The sequence below is a fragment of the Anopheles moucheti genome, chromosome 2 (assembly GCF_943734755.1).
Source record: "Anopheles moucheti chromosome 2, idAnoMoucSN_F20_07, whole genome shotgun sequence".
In the NCBI taxonomy this organism is placed as follows: domain Eukaryota; kingdom Metazoa; phylum Arthropoda; class Insecta; order Diptera; family Culicidae; genus Anopheles; species Anopheles moucheti.
The window spans coordinates 85,959,026-85,981,316 of NC_069140.1; the positions used below are offsets into that span (position 1 = coordinate 85,959,026).

Sequence of the window (22,291 nt, forward strand, 5' to 3'; positions counted from 1 at the left end):
GTTTGGTTGGGAGTGTTTACCGTCTAGCGATGGTACTGTCAAGCGCTCGTGCAATCAGCGAGAGTTAATGCAGTGAAGTTGTTGCTAGTTCGAACGCACGTGCAGATCAGGGAACGTTTGTGTCACTCGAAAGCGAGTAAGAGAGTGAATTTACCGACCGGTGATACCAAGTGATGATTGTATTTGCTCCGTGGTGTTCATCTTGCAGTAGATCAGCAATCATAATCAATGTTTCAGGTAAGGTTTTATTTTATAACTTATTTATTTTAATTTGTTAACTGGTGAATGATTCAAAAACCCATTTGCTGTCCGTAGTCTTCGTCAAGTCCTGAAGCCCAAAGGACATTTTTTAATGGTTTCTTCAAAGATGAATAAATTGGATCAGTTTTCATTTCAGTTTTGTTGAGTCAAAACAAATGAGTATCACTTGTTTACGAAGCTTTTGTTTTCAGTTTTAATTCCTTATACTAGTATGAGTAAACTTTTTCTTGAGTTTATGTATTGCTACACAAGATGATTATATTAACACATGTTAGGGAAAAGATATAAAAGACTGTTAAATCCTTGAATTTGAAAGGACGAGCATCTTCTAACGTTTTGTGATTAAAAGAAGAACCCAACATAATTTCGAAAAATGTATCAAAACTTACTTAAACTTATAAAACAAATAAAAATTCACTCAACACTATTTTAAACTGCAGTTTATCATACATTTTAAAATAGTGTTGAGTGAATGTTTTTCAGATTTATAAATCTTAATGGATCATCGAACTGAATTAATGAATCTAAATCTCTATCCCAAAAATTTATGAACCTTCAGAGGTTCATGAATCCTTCCGGAACGAGGATTTTTGGTTTATTTTTATTAGTTTTGCTTATGAAAGAAAAATGTTAGCAATATCTTTTCTCCATCGTATTTTTGCTTATAATAGTTGAAAAAAATCACACTGTTACAATTACTGAAATAAATTAATAGCAATTGCAATTGCAATAAAAATTGCTAAACCAGAATCAAAAACGAATCATGTTTGAATTATCAAAATAAGCCGCTTGTGCCCGGAAAGGTGAATGTATTTGTGAGGACTCATTAATGCGAGAGGGTAAATGAATCATTGGAGAGTCATTTCCTAATGTAACCAACTCCTCGCTACGAATGACTCTTCTAAAAACAAATCTTTAAGTACAGCACTACTTTACTTCTATCTGTCAATAACACTCACAACCGAGTTCACATGTTATAGACTACATTTTCACTGTCGCGCCTTTCGTCAATATTATGATATGGAAATTGCAAAGCCGGCAAAAGTGAAACTTCATTCCACCTGAAGAACGATACCCATATCTAACGTAATGATTCTTTTTTTTTAATAATCCAAGATGTGTCGCCACATTTTCCCCGTCCACCAGCGCACCACTGAAGCCCTATCGGCAGGGCCATTGCTTTCTTTAACATCGGGCGCTGATTTATGAGTAACCGCGTGTCAATTGATGGGTAGCACACGTTTCAACCAAAGCCAACCGTCGAGTGCTGCCGTGTGCAGTTTGCGCGTGAAAATTACCTGCCCGATAATCCTGATTGATAAATGTGACACCCAGCAACACCTACATCCGGTACGCAAGTCCCACCCATTCCGGGCACATCTTTGTCTTCATTCTGTCGCGAAATTAAATAATGCAAGAATGACTAATCGCGTTTCATAATTCTCTACGCCGTGGTTTGGGTGAAGGATATTTTCGGGCCACCCAACAACAAAGCGATTGACAAAAAACAGAAAATAAAAAAAGAAAACAGTGCACGAAACTCAGACCCCAAGCGAAAAAGTCGGCGCTGAATTATTCAGCGAATGCGACAGTCGGGTGTTTGAATAATCCCGCGATGATCAGTCGTGGCATGACTTGTTCACCTGGTTGGAAACTTTTAGCCGGCATTTCATGGCATTTTTATTTTTGTTTTGTTCCTGGCTGGTTTATTTTTCCGTTGTTTTTTTTTCACCTTGCCCGTTGTTGCTTTGCTGGCCAGAAAGGCCAGGAAGCTGTCTGTAATTCGGGTGCGTGCTGGGCGCTAGGCGAGGAATTTTCCGCATTCCGCGGGTATGTAAGGAAGGCTCGGGGACGCTGCTTTGCATTTTGATTAGTCGTCGCTTTACGGGCGTACAAATCCAACGTGTCGCGGCAGGTCGAAGGGATAAAAATCTTACGATGGGTTCACATAAATTATGCAACAGTTGTCCCGGTTACGCTGCTCAATTTGTTCGCCCGGCACGGAAAAGCAATCATTCGATGGATGATTATTTGAAGGTGGAAATAATCGAAAATAAGATTACGGAAGTGGACGTTCGGTAGGGGCGGCGGAGATAGGAGTAGGGTAAAGAAAAAGAAAGCACGGTAATGAAATAAGGCAAACAGGAAAAGAAAGAAGGGAACCGTGTTGAGAATTTTGTGTCGATTAGTTAACTGCGAAAATATTAGCTTAGCTTAACGATGAGTTGCTTAGAAATATCTCACAAAACATAGCGATCTTGGGTGGAATAATTTTCTACGTCTATTTGTCCAATATTTACAGACATGCCGCCTCTGGAATCTCAGTATTGCAAGCGTGCTAGCGTTAACACTGTCCAATGTGTTCCTTACGGTGCGGTTGCTGCACAGCGGAGACTGCAACCAGTACAGCAGCGGTGTGGACGAGGGCGTCTCGATGGTTCCGCGCGCCCCAATACTGACACCGGCCACCTGCCTGGAGTACGTGCTGGCCGAAAGTCTCGCCAACAGTACGGATAAGGCCGTCTTCTCCGGGCTGGATCTCCGGTTGGGACGCTGGGATACACGCCGTCTGTACAAGGTGTTCGACTTCGCTGTGGTGGGCGAACGCTACCCGGAGCTCTCCGATAGCTACAGCGTGTGTCTAGCGACACAGAGCTCGCTGGAGAAGATATACTCGCTCGTCCAGGTGTCCCACCACTGGTCCGGACCCATCTCGACCGCAATATTTGCCGCCGGCAACGATGAGCTGTACCTGCTGCAGATCTATCTCTCCTACCTGCGGGCCTGCTTTCGCCCGATCCGGGAGCGGGTTAGCTTTCATCTGGTGCTGCCAAAGGAGCGCACACCAACGCATCTGAAGAGCGTACACGTAAGCGATTTCACCAAGTTCGACTGTGCCAAACCGGAAGCGACCCTGAACGATTTGCTCAAGCTGCGCAAACCGGACACGAGCAAGTGGCGCATCAAGAATCCGTACCCGCAGAACCATCTGCGCAACGTCGCCCGGAAGGGTTGCCAGTGCAGCCACGTGTTTCTGACGGACGTTGATATCGTGCCGAGCGTTAACTTTGCCGAGCAGCTGGACAAGTTCCTGCGGAAGCAGAAACCGCACCATCTGACGGCGTTCGTCGTGCCGACGTACGAGCTGGACGAGCGGGTACGGTTCCCGCGCAACAAGACTGACCTCATACGGCTGGCAAACAAGGGCCTGGCGCGCCCATTCCATCACAAGGTGTTTATCTACAACCAGTTTGCGACAAACTTTTCGCGGTAAGTTTAATTACGGGGGTTTTACTTCAGTGAAATTATGCTTGCGGTTGATTGAAGGTCATCAAATGGGGTTTAGAAAATGATTTCATTCGTTTGCTATGTGTGTCGGACACTTGCCCGCATCATTATTTGACACTGGCATGGAAAGGAATCTTATAAGTTATCGTTCTCAATGGCAGAGGAGCATAAGATACTCATTCCCTCCTTGCCTCAGAAAAGGCTTTTGCTTCGGCGATCACCTCTTCATTTGACGAAAATTTCTTCCCAGCGAGCATCCTTTTGCGATCTGATAAATGGAAATTGTCACTGGGAGCTATATCTGGGGAATACGATGAGTGGTGAAGCAATTCGTCGTCTAATTCATGAATATTTGCCATTGTTTTCACTGATTTGTGGCACGGTGAGTTGTCTTGATGAAACAAATCTTTTTTTTTTTCTTCAAATGCGACCGTTTTTTGGCGATTTCGTCCTTCAAACGCTCCAATAACTTGATATAATAGTCGCAATTAATGGTTTTTCCTTTCTCGAGATAGTCGATGAAGATTATTCCTTGTGAATCCCAAATAACTGAGGCCATAACCTTGCCAGCTGATTGTTGCGTTTTCACCCGCTTTGGAGCAAGTTCATCGCGTCCAGTCCACTCGGATGACTGTCCATTGGACTTTGGAGTGAAGTGGAGAAGCCAAGACTCATCTATGGTTTAATAACGATGCAAAAACTTGGATTTATTTCGCTTAAACAGCTTCAAACACTGCACCGAATCATCAACTCGTTGTTGTTTTCAGTCAAATGTGAGCTCGCGCGGCAGCCATTTTGCACAGAGCTTTCTCATATCCAAATACTTGTGAACGATATGTCCAACACATTCCTTAGACATCGTTAGGGTGTCAGCTTTCTTGATCAACTTCACATTACGGTTGCTTTTAATAATTTTGTGGATTTTTTTTTATGATTTCGCCTGTAACCACCTTCTTCGGTCGTTCACTGTGTTCACTGTCCTCAGTGCTCATTTCACTACGTTTAAATTCACCATACCAATATTTGTTGATTGATTTTAGTGGAACAGTGTCCTAAGACTCTTCATCAAGCCAATTTTTGGCTTCAACTGTATTTTTCCCCTTCAAAAACCAATATTTTATCATCACGCGAAATTCCTTCTTTTCCATGATTACTCAAAACACAAAAGTTGCGTCACACAAAATACTCTATTTCACTAGGTTATCGTCCGAGTGCTGTCAAAAGTTGACAGAACTTGTCTGAAGATTGGTACAAACTAAAAATGATATGAGTTTAAATCTACTAGCGCGATCTATGTGTTAGGCCCAACAATTATCAGGCGACCAGTTATAGAAGTTTCAAATTTCACTGGATGCGCTGCAATACCAAATAAATAATACCTGGATCATTACAATGCAAGCTCAAGCTAAACAAGTATCGTCCTACAATCTAATAAAGGGAAGGGGAAAATTATAGAGTTATAAAACTTTCGAGTTATAAAACAATAACCAGGAATTGTGGTTGAAATTGTCAGAGCAGAGCACGAATTCACCCGAAATGTTTTATTTGTTTCCTATAGCTGTTGCTGCATTGGTTTGAGGATCGCGATCAATTAACCTAGTGTAATGAAGGAAATTCTTCGCCGACTGAACTTGAACTACTAGCAGAAAATTTCGATTGCAAAAAGAGCATTGGTAGTGAAATTTTTCGTTTAGCCACAATTTATCATAACGTTCCGGTGTTTGGCCGTGATAAAAGCAACATTATTAGCAAATTTAAAATATTATATTTTCTAGTATTTGCTGTAAGTTTTCTATTCCTGAGAAGCGTTTGAGCGATAAAGGCGGATCGTGCTTATTATCGTAATAAGCATGTAGAATGACCAGACTAAGAACTCACGATTTTATTCAACCGATTCAAGCTAGTGTTGCTCTCGATATCAATCAGCCAAACCACACCACCATCTACCATAACTAGCCAGGATTTATAGAGCGCCGTTTAGGCAAGCTGCCGCTCATAAAGCCCGCAAGAAGTAAATTGATTTTAGTATCTCATGACAAGTGCTCGGGGTTTTTATGGGTGCGTACCGTTGCCCACGCCAGTGCCGCGCTGATTGGGTTTGGTACGCCCGCGGTAGTGCCCGCAATGGTGCAAATGACTGTTTATTCATTTATTTCATGTAACAATCACTTCGCTTCGATTTTCACGACCGACGGCGCATAAAGCAAGGCACAAGATTTATTATTGCAAGGGCCATTTGCACTACAGCGTTATTTATCATCGCTTCTGATGCAATCATTAATACTGTGTGTGTGTGTGCGTGAAGTGGTGCGACTTGCTCGCGTGACGTATGTACTTTCCGTCCCTATGCGTCCTCTAAGCGTACGTGAGGAAGTCCGACCGAAAAACCGGGCACACACCACGGCACTGGCGGGTACGTACAGTTGCTACATCCAATTGCCATGGAACGGTGATCGGTTAAAGGGAAGATGAATCTGACGGCGTCGGATCTGTCCACAAATGTGGCCAGTCGGTACAATGGTCGTTGGACGTTACGAGTGCGCCAATAAAATGGCAGCTATCCGAGCCGAGGTAAGTGTAGGGCAATAAAACAAACTGATGGTTGCAATCGGGCTAAAAGTGAGAACCGTGTGGCTGTGTGTGAGTGTGGGCATTCATCAGTCGAGCCCGGCTCCGATGCAAACGGTACCGCGAACGGTTTGGATCTGGATGAAAAAGGATTTAATTTCGCTTATTACGTGTCTGTGCAGACGATCTCCATCTATGTGCGACCGCTCATCGGTACCGGGATGTAATTGATTGTCTTGTGTGTAGCATTAGAGGAATGTATTGCGAGGTGGTAATGGTGTGAATTGGAATAGCATCTACGCAAATGTTGATTGAACCAACCCGGGTACGGTGTTTGTTAACAAATAAACAGGGGAATTAACTCGTTTTTTTTAGGAGAAAATATCTTTTCATCAAATACGATTATTGTACCCTTAGCGACTATTCGCAAATGGTTGAAGATTCCGTTGGGTAAAAATTTAGTTGCTATTGTAACAAAACGTAACACTGGCCGCAATCCCCCTCCATTCATTACGTAACATTTCGTTGACCCCACCCTCTTTGTTTAAAAAAATGACATTTTCTTAAGTAATCTACGTAATTTCATCGTATTTCGACTAATGCAATAGGAAACAAACATACTGCCTAATAAATTTACTACTCACGCCAGGCTGACTTGCTTGGTCGTTGCTAATAAGTTGAAGCGGTTTTAGAACCTACTTCAATCTATACAGCTACGATTCTGCATACGATTCTTCATTATTTGGCTCCTGACGATATAACTCAGTAAATTACACGTGTTTTCACCAAACCTTTTATTGAGAGACTCCTTGTTCTTGTGTATCAATGTGTGTGTGGTTTCAGGGTTACACGGATAAGCGGATCGTGTTAACTAGGTGGGTCTAGGTTTAGTAACGCGCGTTGGTTTCTTTCGCATTGTGCGAACAGCTCCGTATGTGTGGAAGGACAATGGAGCCGCTACAATAATTAGCTATGAGTTGTACGGCTAACCTACCGTCGTACAGCGGTTTAGACCAGTGCCGGTGGGCTGGTCACATCATGTGAATGACACCGGACGACCCTGTCCATAAAGCCGTTTTAGGTCGTCCTCATGGACATAGGAGGCTTGGTAGGTCCAAATTAAGATAGAGGGCCGGAAAACTGCTGGAAAACTCAAAACTCAAACCCATTGTTGTCATTTAACACCCAATTGAACATCATTGATTAAGAATATCAATAAAAAGTTGCATTTCGTTAGGAAAAAACTGGTAAATTGAATGGATAAGCGCCGTAAATTTCAGTACCATTAAAATCAACTATTTCAGTAGGTATGCTGATTTCAAGCACGGACATAACGTCATGAAACTTGACCTTTAAACAATGAATAGGTAGATAGATAATTCGTATAAAAATCCCTAAAATAAGATAATTTTTCATTCATATACTATGAAGCGGGAATCTAAGTATAATTTTATTGTATGTTACGCAACAAAAAGTAAAAGCCCCCCTCCCCCTATGTAACAAATCGTAACGCTGGTACTGACCCCCTCCCACCCTTCTAAGCGTTACGTAATAATTGAATGAGCCCTTAATCCGTTTACCTTTTGGTCTTTTGGACGGAAAAAATCTACTTTTCAACCTGAAGCGCTTCAATGTCAACTGGGTCACTCTAATGGTATTAATTTCAAATATTCTTACTGAAAAAAGTGTTTTCATAACAAACAAGAACAAACGTAAACAGAAGAAATACATTTCGAAATTTAATTAATAATTTATTATTCAATTTAATGTGACTCGATGGAGACGCCTGGTGTTTTATAAATGTATGTAAGTCAAAGCGTGGTAATTCGTTTACTTGGCATTTTGAACGGCTAAAAATACTTTTGAACCTGAAGCGCTTCATTGGCAGTTGGGTCACTCTAGTGGAATTCATTTCAATTATACTTACTGAAAAAAGTGTTTTCGTAACAAACAGAAACACTTGTAAACAGAAGAAAAATATTTTAATAATTAATTAATAACTTATTATTCAATTTAATGTGACTCAATGGAGACGCCTGGTGTTTTATAAATGTATGTAAGTCAAAGCGTGTAAGGGCTCATTCAATTCTTACGTATCGCAAAAATGGTCAATTTTCGATCCCCTTACCCCCTATTGTAACAAATCGTAACGCTGGTATTAACCACCCCCATCCCCTCCCCTCCCTATCAGCGTTACGTAATAATTGAAAGAACCCATACTAAATCGGTATTCTTAGTGCACAAACTTGTCACCCTTACTTGGGTGGACGCAGACGCCCTGGAAACTTTGCGCGTCTTTCATGTTTGGGTGATGCGGTACAGAACGTGGTAAAAGTTATTGGAAGAGCCATATTAAATATCTTATCAAACTCACAGCAATCCCTAATCAATGATGCAGTCAACCTGCAGCAGGGGAAAATTAGGCACTTGCGTGAAGTGTTTCCGAACGGAAAGTTTCTTAGCAGCGACCATTTGGCAGGTTTATAAACCACTGCCACCATTAAACAATTAAGCCATTAAATGAACCTGCCGCTGGGTCGTCAACGTAGCCCGCGCCTCAGGAGCAGTGGAAGACAAACTGCGCGACGATAATATTTTCATATCTCATTGACGCCAGCAGCGTGACCATTTGCGATCGAAATTGGCCGGTGAAGTCACAAGACTTCGGGGTTTTCTTCAGCTATTTTCGGATTTTTTTGTTTTGGTTTGTTACGATAATTTACGCCCTTCGATGTGTTGCCACGGTTTTGGACACCTTCTCTACAACACGACGGTTCCTTACGGCGCCGGGTTAATGCTTTATGCGATGCTCATCGGTTCGTTTGCGGTTTATTCCGCGTACGGTTCCGCAGTGGCGGTTGTTGGTGGGATGCTGCGAAAAAAACCGAAAACCGTTACGCTTGCCCCTTCAAATAAGTTCTCTAATTTAAGGGCTCGTAAAAGATGAGATGCTCTGATTTTCATGCGAGCCGTGGCCGTAATGCTGCGAGACTTGACACATGGGACCGCACAACAAACAAGGGACCAAGTGGGACGGCTTTTCGTTTTTCTTTTTTGTGCGGTCCGATATTTGAAGATGTTTGGAGCCTCCATCCGTACGGCCAAGCTACGAAAGCAATAAGTCGTCGGGTAATGGTGCGAGAAAAGTGTACCCCAGACCCAGGGTTTGGAAGGGGAAAATGATCTTAACCCAGATTTTAATACCTCGCCCGAAAACGAGCTGTTCGAACAATGGATTTTTACAACATCGATCGCATAATTTTTCCCCTCCCTGGTGCCTGATGTTGGGGGTCTTGGAGCTGGTGACTTTTGAGGGTCTGAAAAATGGTACGTTAGACACTTTATGCTGAACTAGCACAGGGAGCAGCAGCTACCGTTCCGTCGCCTAACGGCGGAAGGGATCCACCGTAATTGCACGGCGTTTTTACGACCGGTTAGGAAGTTTTAATCGGTTAATGATCGATGAAGCCCGGTCTTATGAAGCGATGACGTCCCATTTTATGCGCTATACAGTTAACGCAATGTTCATATCTGCTGTGTTTTTTTTTGTTGTTGCTTCTTCTCTGTTTTCACAGGTGGCAGGCGGACGTTTCCGAAAGCGACGAAACGAAGGTGTCGCACAACGTGACGAACTTTGAGTTTCTTTATGAACCGTTTTATGTTGCACCCGACACGGTACCGCCGCATGATGAGCGTTTCCTTGGTTATGGTTACACGCGCAATACGCAGGTAAGTGTTTTGGGCCATGGGGAAAGGGAATATTAAAATATTTGGAGACTACTCGTGCTGGATGGGACCATTCGAGCATAAAACCGGAGGAGAGCATACCGTTAAGACCCGTCATATTAAATATTATCTTCCTTTTGGCACTTATGTTGGTTTTTATGTTGCTCGATATTTATGTTAGCAGGGCATTAGTATAAATTCACGATTTTTATTATAAATTCTTATTTTTTATTCTACTTGTATTATATACAAGATAAAAACAAACTTTATCGAAATGAAGGCTTCTGTGGCTAGAAACATTAAATAAAATAAAAAATCTTTCTCTTAATGCCACCGCGACTAGCGCAAACTTGGCCGAAAAATAGCAACCTTGCAATAACATCAAAAACCTGCGCCTTCGGATCCAATAATCGGATTCTGCTTTACGGCTTACCGGCGAGCGCTCCGGACCAACAATGCGCGGCATCCGCATCCATACGGAAAGCTGCAGAAATTAATTGTTGTCCGCGGCAGAAGCTCCGGGCGCATTTCGGCGCGTGTAGAAACTTTTTTCTCTTTTTTTTTTGCTGGTCCTATGCTCTTCCCAACTCGATGCGCGTTTCAAACATCAACCGGTTCATTGATTCTGGAGAAATTTCCATCCATCGCATAAATCATCTTGCTCGCAGCAGCAGCAGCACCAGCAACGACTTGGCAACTTAATGCAGACCGAACCTACCCCGGGGTGTTCCAAACTTCTCCACCGCGTAAAACGGGAAAGATAATCCGCCCTGGTACGCACTGCTTGAAAATTAAAAGTTCCTTTTGATGCCGCGCCTTTGCTGCAGGCCGGGTGTTTTTTTTGGTCATCCGATTTTCCAGTTCCGAGTTCCAGTGAGTGTGGCACGCATTGCCCCCGAAGGGAGGGAGGCAGCATGTTCCGGGTTTTTTTTGTGTCCCCTTGTTTGAGCCGGCGATTTCGCGTTCCGCTGCGATAATGGTTGGCCAGCTGCTTGAGCAAGACAAATCGCCATACTTGCGTGCGTTTTTTACCGCGTGAAGGCCACTTGCCGCGCTTCGGTTGCACACTTTCGGCGATTGCAAATTGGCTATGGAAATTAGTTTCACGCCTGGATGAAGCTGCATACGCTCGATGTGGCCTGTTTTTGTCTCTTTCTCTTTCTCTCCCTTGCTCGCTCACTCTCTTGTGCTCCCAGAGCCTGCATCGGCGCCGTCCGAAGTGCACCGGGAATCGGAGTGGCTGCGGCTGATGGGCTGGCTTGCCTTTGGTACGTATTTCGAATCCGAAATGGGTGGCTAAACGCCCGAACCCTCGGACCAAATCCTGCGGGTAAGCACCTCTTCGGGAGAAGTGCTGCTGCTAAATCTGTGTGCCGGAAGTACTCCAGTGCCAGCCGCAGACAATCGTGAAATTTGCACCAGCGAAACAGCTCAACGACGGTGTAGTTTATGGGCGCCCGAAGCCGCCGAAAGTCGTTCTGTTGTTATTCCATTTATGCCGGATCCGGGTTTGGTTTTTATTTTCGGTTAATTACGACCGTTCCCGAGTGGATGTGCATCACGCCATTTTCGAGTTTTGTGTTACACGTTTGATACAAGATTCGCGGAAAAGCCCCTCGCTTTTTCCGTCTTAATCTGGCCGACCGCAATGCACATCGTTACCTCGGTATGAGTTTATAATTTTCATTACCATGCAAATGTATTTTTTTTTGTGTATGTGTGTGTGTGTGTCTTGATGAAAGAAGTTGTCACAATGTGACTGGTGACAAGAGTGCATTGCACTGCTCTTGTTGCAACGTTGACGATGGATGTCATGCCATGGAACGAGGTTTCACAACATACGTTTTATGCTGAAAGTTTATGAAACGAATTTAGCTGAAAATGTTAAATTTACAATTTTCCAGCACAATTCTATTGTTAGTGTTCTGTGGCTGAATTTTATGTCACTTGACGTTTGATAAAAACTGGGATGCGTATCAACTGGACTTTAACTTTTCCCGCGATGGCACAGTGTAAGAAAATATTCGTCTATAACTGAACAGGCAGTTGCGTGCTATTTTTAAGTTGTTTAGGTTCGTCTGATATCCAGTGACGAATCGAATATCATTCTACTTTTTCTTTATTGGCTTCAACAACCGATAGAGGGCTAGGGCTGTCATTACTGGCAGGCGATTGTCTTTATTTACCTGTAGCTGTTTAGTCAGTGCTGCGTACGATGGATTGGTCCGGATGGGATTTTGTTTCGGTTTTGGCGTGTAATGACCGGCGCCGCCACTAAATACACCATGAATAGGCTACAATGTATGAACTCATATTCATTAGACGCGATTAGTATTCTAATGACATATCGTTCTTGATGGGATTCTTTTTAAAATATAAATAATCGATGTTCTTTCAAAAGGATTGTTATCCAGAGGAAGATGGGTATCCTATGTGTGCATCTACCCCAATGGAGCATCTACATTAAAGTCGGACTATAAGGGCTCCTGTAAGATCACGCAATTAGATATGACATATGACTCTGAACAAATTTAAAATAAACGCCTTAGTAGTTTGAAAGCACGGTGGAGCACCGATTATCCGGGTGCCATTCAATCGGGTGTCGGATTATCCGTGCAGCTTGGATATGACAGATCCAAAAGAAATTTGACATATTTCGGCAACACCGTTGACAGAAGAATCGAAAGCTCCATTTGTGTTTGATCGAATGAGCTTCAATTCTTAAAGAAAACAACTAAAAAATTTTTGTACTTAATAAAATAATAAAAATGCAGTCGTGATGAAAAGCGCAAAAGAGCAACTGATGGGTGTGCCATTGTAGTAAACCACACTGGGAAAATAAATTATAAAAAAACACCCCACCTATGACACATTATACGCTTATTTTATCATAAATAGGATCTGTGCATATTATCCGTGTTATCCGATTATCCGGCAACCGTCGAGTCCGGATGAGCACGGATAATCGGAACTCCTCTGTACCTCGTAAATGGGTAAATAGTTTCGGGCAGTGGTCGGTACATTACAGCTCGCAAGCAGCAACAATTTCATTGCGGCTTTTCATAAAAAAATAGTCCTTCCAGGAGTGCCAGGAATTTCATAGAATTCTATGAAAGACGATTTGGAGTAAGATGTCGATAGGTTGTTTTTTACGATTTACTTCTTTAAAAAATGGTAAACAGGCAGTCGTACTATAAAGTGTCACGAGTTGCATATTTTATGTCAAGGTAAAGATAATATTTAAATTTTGGCTCTTTGATACTCATTGCATGTATGTATATTTAGCTGAAATTTGGCTTTTAGTAGCAGTACAAAAAGGAAACTTTTAAAGGACAGTAAAACATTTGTCTACTTTACCAAATAAGTATTTTGCTAATACAGCAAATTAGTATTTTCTTTGGTTTACCAATTTAGTACAGTTTAAGTATACACTGTATTCAATTTGTACATTTAGAGAATGCCGTAGCTAGTAGAATTTTAGACGGTATACTAAAAGAAGGTATTACTATTATACTATACTAGGTATACTATTTTAGAAGGTATACTCCTGTGGGATCTAAATCTGGATTTTATGTTGGATTTCGATCCCGGATTTTCGCTGTGACAGATGACAGACTGAAGGATTGTTTTGGATAGCATTCCAGAGGATCCGAGGTTATGGATTATTATTATCCGATAAAGAATCACATCCTAGAATCCCATCCGATCCGTCCAACACTAGTTTGGAGGCCTATCATCCTTTTTGATGTCCGGCCAAGGAAAGCAATAGTAATGAGGGGTAAAAGTTGAACTTAAAATATTTTTTTTTAAATTTGTATCAACAAAGTACCCAGATTGTTTAAGAGCAGTAGAATACAAGATAACTCATTGCTGATTGGCAGTTGTTCGAGCTCAAAGAACAAATTGTATAGTGCATAGAACATGATCGTCAAACAGACTATTTTTGAACATACCCACAGACAGGCAACCGTCGGTGCAATTGAATTGTTGTTTTGCAGATTTTACCATTACCATTATCGCCCGGTCGCACAAATTCGATCAAGCAAAGTTTATTTGATTTTACCCAACTTCCAATCAGCTTACATGAATAATTTAAAAATCCAATTATTATTTCACCGCCTAACCAGCGATCGGGGTCCCATATCCTCAAATATTCCGGGAAAACCCAGACCCACCAACACGCCTTGACGGCTTGACCTTTTTTTTTTGGTTTGGTTTGGTTGTTGCATTCGATAATTTTTCGATAATACCACCGACCGTGTGGGGCGTGGGCGGTTTTCCCGGTCGCTGCTGGGGTTTCTGTCATAAATGGCGACTGCCTTAAAAATGTCCCCTGCGAACGAAGCATCTCGTCTCATTTTGTGCCGTTGAAGCAATAAGTGGAAAGGACAGCATAAAAACCAGGGTCCGGGACCAGCAAAACAAGAGCTCCCGTAAACCCGTACATGCCCGTATCGGTGAATACTGATGATCTCTTTAGTGGAGGTAAGATTCTTACCCCTTTTTTTTGCCCGGTTGCCCCTCTGCAAGCCGGGCAAACATGGCAGAGAATTCCATTTTCAACCCCCGACCATCGGTACCGAAATCAGAAGCGTTCTTACGCTGTCGGTCCATTTTTTGCAGCTTAGATTAAACTGGCAAGCAGGAGGGAATGGGAAAATAGTCGATGACTTTGCCTCCCGAGGTGTAGTTTTTCCAGTAGTCATCGCGTACGGGATGGCACAGAGTGTAAGGAAGAGCCTGTGCTTCTTACACTGGAGACATTTAACTAGCGCGTGTTTGGAATTGATAAAAACTATATTAAAACCATTGCCGGGGCCATAGGCCGACCCGACCGAACCGAAACCGGCTCAAATGGCAAAAGCCTTTGGCCCCTTCGGCCAAGGCGACATCGGCTTCCGTTAGTGCGTTCCGTTCTTAAATTTCACAAAATAACACTTTATGGCCGTGCGTTTGAATACAACCGGCAGAAAGCGGCCGCAGCAGTTAAGTGATGAGATGGAAAGTGTTCGAGCCATCCGGAGCGCTCTGCCAAGCTCCATAATTCTCCATCGTCTTGTGTTTGTTTTGTATGGCCTCGGACTGGTTGTTGGGTTTCGTTACTTCTGGGGTTGTGCCAGCATTTTTCCGACCGCCATCTTCGAGGGAACGCAACGTAAAAATCCCGTCCCCAAAATAAAACCTTTACCACCAACACCGGATCGGTGGATCGGCGGTTGGCGGTCGTTTTCGTTTGCACCAATAAATATTATATGATTCAATTTCTGTCACATTATGATAGTGGTGTTGTTTGTTTTATGGGTAAAGCGTGTGCTAACGCTTTGGCATTCATGGCGTTGCTCGAAGTATTTGTGGCATAGTGGAGAATCTAGCAGCGCAGTAAGCTTAATATTTTTCACATCCAATGGTAGCAAAGGTTACTAGACCAAAGCTTGTGATGCATTGTTTAAAAAGCAAGCACAGCAGAGCCATCGGCGACGAGAATAGTAAGCAAAAGTCGAGAAGTGCGTGCAAAAGTGCGTCAGACAGCTTCGGCCATCTCCGATTACGAGGCCAAACGTAACATGTCTGTCCGTTTTCTCACTTTATAGCCGCTTCAAACCTGTAAAACAAGCCACCCCTAATAGAACCTTTCGACTGATGGAGCAATTTTCCATTGTGTGCTTGGACATACTTTAGCTCTTTCTTCCTTCCCGAGCACGAAAACCCCAACCCCAAACCCGCATTCGGTTTGATGTACCGTGAAGCGCGTAGACGTGCCGGTTTTGCATCATGCATCCTGTGATCTTATTGATTTCTCCCGCAACGTTCGACACATTCGACCAATCGGAAGCCCGTTTATCGGGCATATATGTCGTGGGGCCCGGGCCTTTGGTTTGTTTAGATTTGGGGCTTGTTTTACGAGCGGCAGTGTTTGGACCGAAAGCGAAAGGAGAAAAAAAAATCGACACCTTTTGTTCTAAGATGCTGCGAAAAGGCAGAATAAACAGTTCCCTTGGAGGGGTTTTTTTTTTGTTTCGATCATGATGGAAACGTGACCCTTTCGGGCTGAAAAGGACACACGAGCTGACAATGAATGCTGAATGGACCGGCACTGTGGGAAGTGTTGTGGCAGGGAAGCAAAGCAATTTTTTTTTTCGGGCGATGACTAGGTTTGACTGTTGTTTTATGTGCTTTACTGCGGACATAAACGGAGAAGCAAACATTTCACTGAAATATGACTATGAGTGTTGTAATTTATCGTGTAAGTAGCGGATTGGAAGAACATTTTCGTGTCACCGACACATCGTAACTTTTTGCTTGTGTTTGTGAAGAGTTATGTTACATTTATAGGTTTTATAGAACTTACATTTGTAAAAAGAATTTCTTTTCGTTATTTGTTTTATTTTCCAAAAATTAGGTTTTTTATTTATCACTATACTTAAAAGGGTTAGCAATATATTTTTTAATAATTCCATTATTACGGCTTTCGCCGTATTATAAGGGTTAGCAATATGGACTCTTAGAAATAGTTTTATTACTGTTAATATTAATTTATTCTATCGTTAGATTTATAATTTCAATTAATTGAAAAATAAAATAGATCTAGAAAGCTTTTCTTTTGCATTTACCAGCATTAATCCTGCGCTTAATAAAAAAGGGTTGAATTTAGGATTTCTGATACCTCAAAGTATTAGGAACTAATTAATTTGTAGCCTAAAAATTGAAGGACTTAACGACTGTATTGATACTTTTGAACTTGAGTCATACGATGACAGCGGCGAATGACGCTGCCTAGCTTAAAGCCTCTATAAAAATAACAAACTGCAACCGTCCCGTTGATGAGCATGTCTTGAAAATATATTGCATAACTTTAGGCGCTTTTCTTCATCTATATCAAATAACAATCCAATAATCACTCATGCCTTAAAGTGAGATGATACTTGTATACTTTCAAGTGCCTCTCAATAAAATGCCTCACTGCCCAACAACAGCTGCTGCCGACCAAACTGTTAATGTTTGCATAAATCAATAAATCAGTGCGATCAACATTACTGACTCACTACCGATGCGCTACGCCGCGCGTGTTAGTTTCATTCCTCTCTATTTTTGTTGCCCATCTTGTCCGATACTTAAATCACACTCAACGCAACACAAGCTTAATGCAATACGATTTCCGTTCGCTATCGATCCCCTTATTCCGCACAATTTCAATTGCAGGTGTACGAAATGTTTGTGGCAGGCTATCAGTTCCAGGTACTGACGCCCCTGTTTACCGTGCACTGGGGCCTGCAGAACAAGAAGAGCCGACCGGCGTGGCGCGAACGTCAGAACAACGTCAATCGCAAGTACTTCGAGGTGTTTAAGCGCGAAGTGTTTGCACGCTACCACAAGGATCCGCTGCGAATGCTGCTGCCGAAGAAGTCCCCGAAGCAGCAGCACGGGCCGGGTGCGGTCGGGCCCGGTGTGGCCGGTGTTGCGGTCGGTGCTGGGGAGAAGCATTAGTAACAAGAAGCAGAAGAACGGGGAATGTTGCGTTATAGATAAACACGATTCGATCGGGTCGCGTCGGCGAGTACGGCAGTGAAACATGTAAATTAATACAAAAGAAAAAAAAAACCGATCACAAATGAAGACATCACCCGGCGCCCGGTACAAATGATAGGCAGTCCACCCGTTGGCAGTAAGGCATGTTGATAGCTTTTCACCGTTCCACACACTACTAGAGTACTCTGTTCGCCAGGATGTGTTGCACGGAGCGTGTGCGAGCAAACGCTGTTCCGCACGTGCAGCAGTGCAGGTTTAAGGCTACTATCCCTATTGTTCTCTTCGCTCTTCACGTCCATGTTGTTTGTAGTGCCACCCAAGCAAAGCAAAGCAGGCCGAGCCGAGTTCGTTTGTTCGAGCCAGAAGTACAGACAAACTGGCACGCAATAATTACTATCCAAAACATAATAATACTATGTAATTTTTCGTTTATGTTCATTCGTTCCGGCAGATAATAGCAAACTATTGGAAGGTAAAACCCAAAAAAAAACCAACCGTTTAAGAAGCTTAAGCACGGCAAAGGGTAAGTGTTTTCCAAGGGTAGAGCTGTATTTCACGTGCAAATGTTGCAGTTTTAGGTGTTTAGGTTATGAGTCACCTCGTTTACAAAAAAAAAAGAAAAAACATTCTAGAAACTATAATCCCCGTACAAAGAATGCTACCACCAAAAGGCGTTTAACCGTACAGGCTACGGGCCGCAAAATGGCAGCCACCGGCGCCATGTTTAGATAAATTGTAAACCCAAACTTGATCTCACGCGTTGGAGAAAATCGAAGTCTTATGCTTTGTGCTAAAATGAAACTAATCCCTAGCGCCTAGACTTATTTGTTGATGTTCGTCCGTTGTATATAGGTATTTTGTAAGGCGTAGGATGTGACGAAAGTAAATGCCATAAATAAATGTGACGATTTTTGAATTTTCATCCTGGGGTTTTCTTCATGAAATGGAATGAAATGAAATGAAAGCTGGTAAGTATCGTAATTTCTTAGAAAACTATAGTGTTTATGTTGAATATTATTCAACGGTCGATTCAAATGTGACAACTAGTATCGACCGTTTGAAAATGTTATTGTTCTTTCAATAACGCTGTTGCTTGTCGCAACAGTTTATTTGTGTTTATTAAGAACATTTCTTTATTATTTCATTGAGCTTTCCATTCTACTGGAAAGCATCAAAGCAGGGAAATTGTGGAACAGCAATCTATGGAGACATCATTTTCATCGCGTGTATGCAGTAGCTCAATTTTGGCTGTCGTTCTGCCGTCATTTGTTCATAAACACAAGTTACATCCATAAACACAATTAATTTCAAGATGTGTCGTGAAATTATTAATTATTTTAATATTTTATTTATTATATATTTTTTTCGATGGCAGGATACCATCCTTCGGAATGATAATAATGACACCATCGCCGTGAGGATAATAATGATGATGATGATAGCAATGGCGGCTGGCTGATTAATAATAGTATAACAAACTTACATTTATTAATTTTATTACGCACACTGTTTTAAATAATAACAAAACACCCACAAACCGGCTTGTAAACAAACAAATATAAAGCTACTATATTTAAGCCCTATATAAATAAAAAGCTTTTTTTGCAGGGTTGAGCTACTTTTAAAAGTCTCAGAGAAAAAGTCGCCGAGACAATTGTCACCGTCTAATTGCACGGTTATGTTGTTCCTCTTACTATGTGACACTTTAACCACAAATGGTCTTTGTCTACTATTATTGATCTTTTTATGGCCTTATTTACCTAAACCTGGATAATAAATCTTACGTACAGAGAAATGGCACTGGTTTTGTCAGGTTGATGATCGGAGCTGCTGAATATTTAATCTCCCAGAATGTCACAAAGTAATTATGTTAAATGCGATTAATATTAGACTAACGACAACATTTCTTAATAATTCAGGAGACTTTTTCCACAAACCAAGAGAGCTATCAGTGAGTAGAAGACTGTTTAGTTGGACCTTGGTCTAAAATTACTTCTACTCTTGTGCATTTTGATTTCACTATCAAATGCTCCAGAGTCACTCAGTCTCTTTACAATATCGACATCTTGACAACATTAAGTTAAGCTTTATTTGGAGAACTTGCTAAATTGTCAAGGAATTCACGCACAAAAGTTTCATGTTTGCATTATAAATTTACTATATTTTTTATGATCGTATTTTGAACCTCGTTTGCCTATCCAAATAGGATCTTAATCGGATGAAAAAAAAGCATCACTGCCCTGTTGAAGGGGTCATCGTCGAACAATTATGTCACTGATTGAGCCTAAATTACGCCTCTAAGCCGTATTCTTTATGTTGCATCGGTTCTACACAATTCAAGAGCTACCGGACCGGGTGGGTGATGTCTTCATAGAAGCTACATCACCGTGTGAGGCTCTCGGGTCCTTCTGTGACCTGTAGGACGAAACCAATCCGTGGTGGGAGGTTAGGTGATTTAAATTAGATTTCCATCAAAGGCTGCAGGTGTGGCCCGACCTTTGTGGATAATTTTCCCGATTGGTGCGGGATGGAATCGAATCGTCACAAACGGTAGCACCTTCGTCAATCGACCGACCGTCTAATCAGGAGCGGCAGAGTGCACCAGGGTCGTACCATCGGGTCTCTCGGGTGCAAAACACCAAGCCATATCATCATCACCAAGCCGGGTGACTTCTTCGCTGCTGCATCCCGTGTGACCGAGGCCGACACATCGACACCGAATTAATCTGTGTGAAGATGCGTGTAAATTGGGTCAAGCGTGTAATTAATTGAAATTTGTGAATATCAATTGACGGTTAGCCTGTCCCGGGGGCCGGGGTAGGGCGGGTAGGGCGGGTGTTGGGCGGTGCATTGATTTAAAATGTGGTTTTCAATGACCGTACCGGTACGTCTTTGGTCGATGGGTGATTTAGCATTGTGGCCCAGCCCCAGCTGCCGATGAACGGTGCCATGCGATGGTTCTGCGTTCCGTTCCTTGCCGTATCGGAGCTGCCGGGGGTTTGGTTGTGGTCAGAACCCGAGGCCGCTTCCGTACAAAACACTCGGCATGCTAGTTTCCGCCAGCTATCGACGTCTTTCCAGTCCAGCACGCACGAGGACTTGCCCGTGAGGCTTTGGGTTGGGTATGTTGGAATTTTCACGCCCGACCACGCGTGCTTAGAAGCGAACGCATGCTGGAATCCACCGAGCCCGACCGTACCACTTGAAAGCTATTGCAAAACGCATCGATAGTAAAAAAGAAAATAATAAAACCAAAGCGGAACCAATTCACCGCAACTAATACCAGCTTCATCGATGAACTTCATCCAATCGAAATCCCATTTTCGAGCAGCACATACAACATGAAACGGGACAGGAAAAAAAAAACAACAGCTCACAAACAGACTAAAACTCAAACCCGTTGTTTGGCTCTCGGCCCGAATTGCATCAGTGAATCAACCGGAGAGCCCTGGTTCGGAGTGGTATTTTTTCCACGTTTCCCTGCCCAAACCGAGGGTTCGTCCACGGGCGATATTTTTGTGCTTCCTAGTGAAGTGCCACTTTTCATCACCCAAAAAATGCATCGACACTCGGATGCACTCGGACCACCGAGCACAAATCGAACAACGCTGCATCGAAAGCCGATTTCATGAAAGCAATCCGATGCACCGGAAGTTGCAGCTCGGACCACACGGAAGAGCGGATTGGGCCCGGCCACGAGCATAGGGATGCTGTTGTGTTTTTTGTTTTGCTTTGGTAAATCATTGCTGCATGCGTTTTTGTCGATATGCAACCTAGCAAAAAGACTTCCAACTATTTTCTAGTACCATTAATCGACGGCTAGCGCAACATCGACATCACAACGAACCATCGAGGCCTGCAATAATCGGAATGACGGCCAATTTCAATTCCCAATTTGCTAGTTTGTACAGTTGAGGCAGCTTGCACCGTCGGTGGACCGTGTGTTTTACCGCGTGCCGGAATCGAACGAGGCACGGAAATGATCTAGCATCTCACTTTTCGCATCACTGCCTAGGTGCCCGCTGTAAAGCTTATGAGTCCTTCGGGAGTAAATAATCTGGTTTACCGTAAGCTTTTTGATGGTGGGTTTTGGATGCACTGATGAGGTTGATCGAGTATTTGACGCATGTGGAAGATGCTATCGTATAATATTTTTAAAATGTTTTGAATTTTGTTCAAATACAGCTCTTGTTGCAAATTGTAAATCATTTCGTATCATTTATTACGAGAAAAACACTGTCGATCAAGTACAATTATTTTTCTACATTAACACTCTAAACTTCGACTTTTTTTGTTCTTTGATATATCCAGTAACAATAATTTTATATTACATTTTCTAGTTGTTCGGAGTTACCATAAAAAGCTCTCGAAAATTCGGGCTCCTACACACCAATAAAAAGTAACAATGACACACGTTTGATTTGATTTTCCAATGCAGTTTTCTGGCTTCTTCAAAAAAAAATCCCCAATTCAAATAATCCTCAGGACTTGCATCGGCAACTTCGGCGTAGAATACATAGCTCACGGTGTTGTATTGGAATACAGATTTTAGTGGCATAATAACCTCAAAACCTCTAGGTCTATCATTACTGTCATTTTTAATATTATTTATATATTATTTATAATTGGAAATGTAGAATCTGAATCAATCAATTAAATCTGCAATCGCCATGAGGTGTTTAACGTAAAAAAGAATTTAGTTCGAAGAAGCATAGCCTTAAAATGAGCAACATTTGGCTTAACCGAGCTACTTGGATGAAGAACAGCATTGGAAGTTAATTATTTGTGGGAGCTTAGTACGGCTTCCGAGCAGAGGCGGATTAACCTCATTGGAGACCATAGGCAGGAAGGTAGTTGATGGTCTCACTAGTGATAGTAATATTGGACCTCAACCGACAGGCGGGTTTTTGATCGATATAAA

General features: G+C 42.4%; 1 protein-coding gene across 1 annotated transcript; it reads left to right on the plus strand.

Moving 5' to 3' along the window:
• Window positions 1–18,292, plus strand: LOC128296814 (beta-1,4-glucuronyltransferase 1). Its single transcript, XM_053032301.1, has 4 exons — window positions 1–237; window positions 2,564–3,531; window positions 9,693–9,846; window positions 17,044–18,292. The coding sequence occupies exons 1-4, from the start codon at window positions 229–231 to the stop codon at window positions 17,326–17,328; spliced, it is 1,416 nt and encodes a 471-aa protein (XP_052888261.1). The 5' UTR covers window positions 1–228; the 3' UTR covers window positions 17,329–18,292.
• Window positions 18,293–22,291: the final 3,999 nt, after the last annotated feature.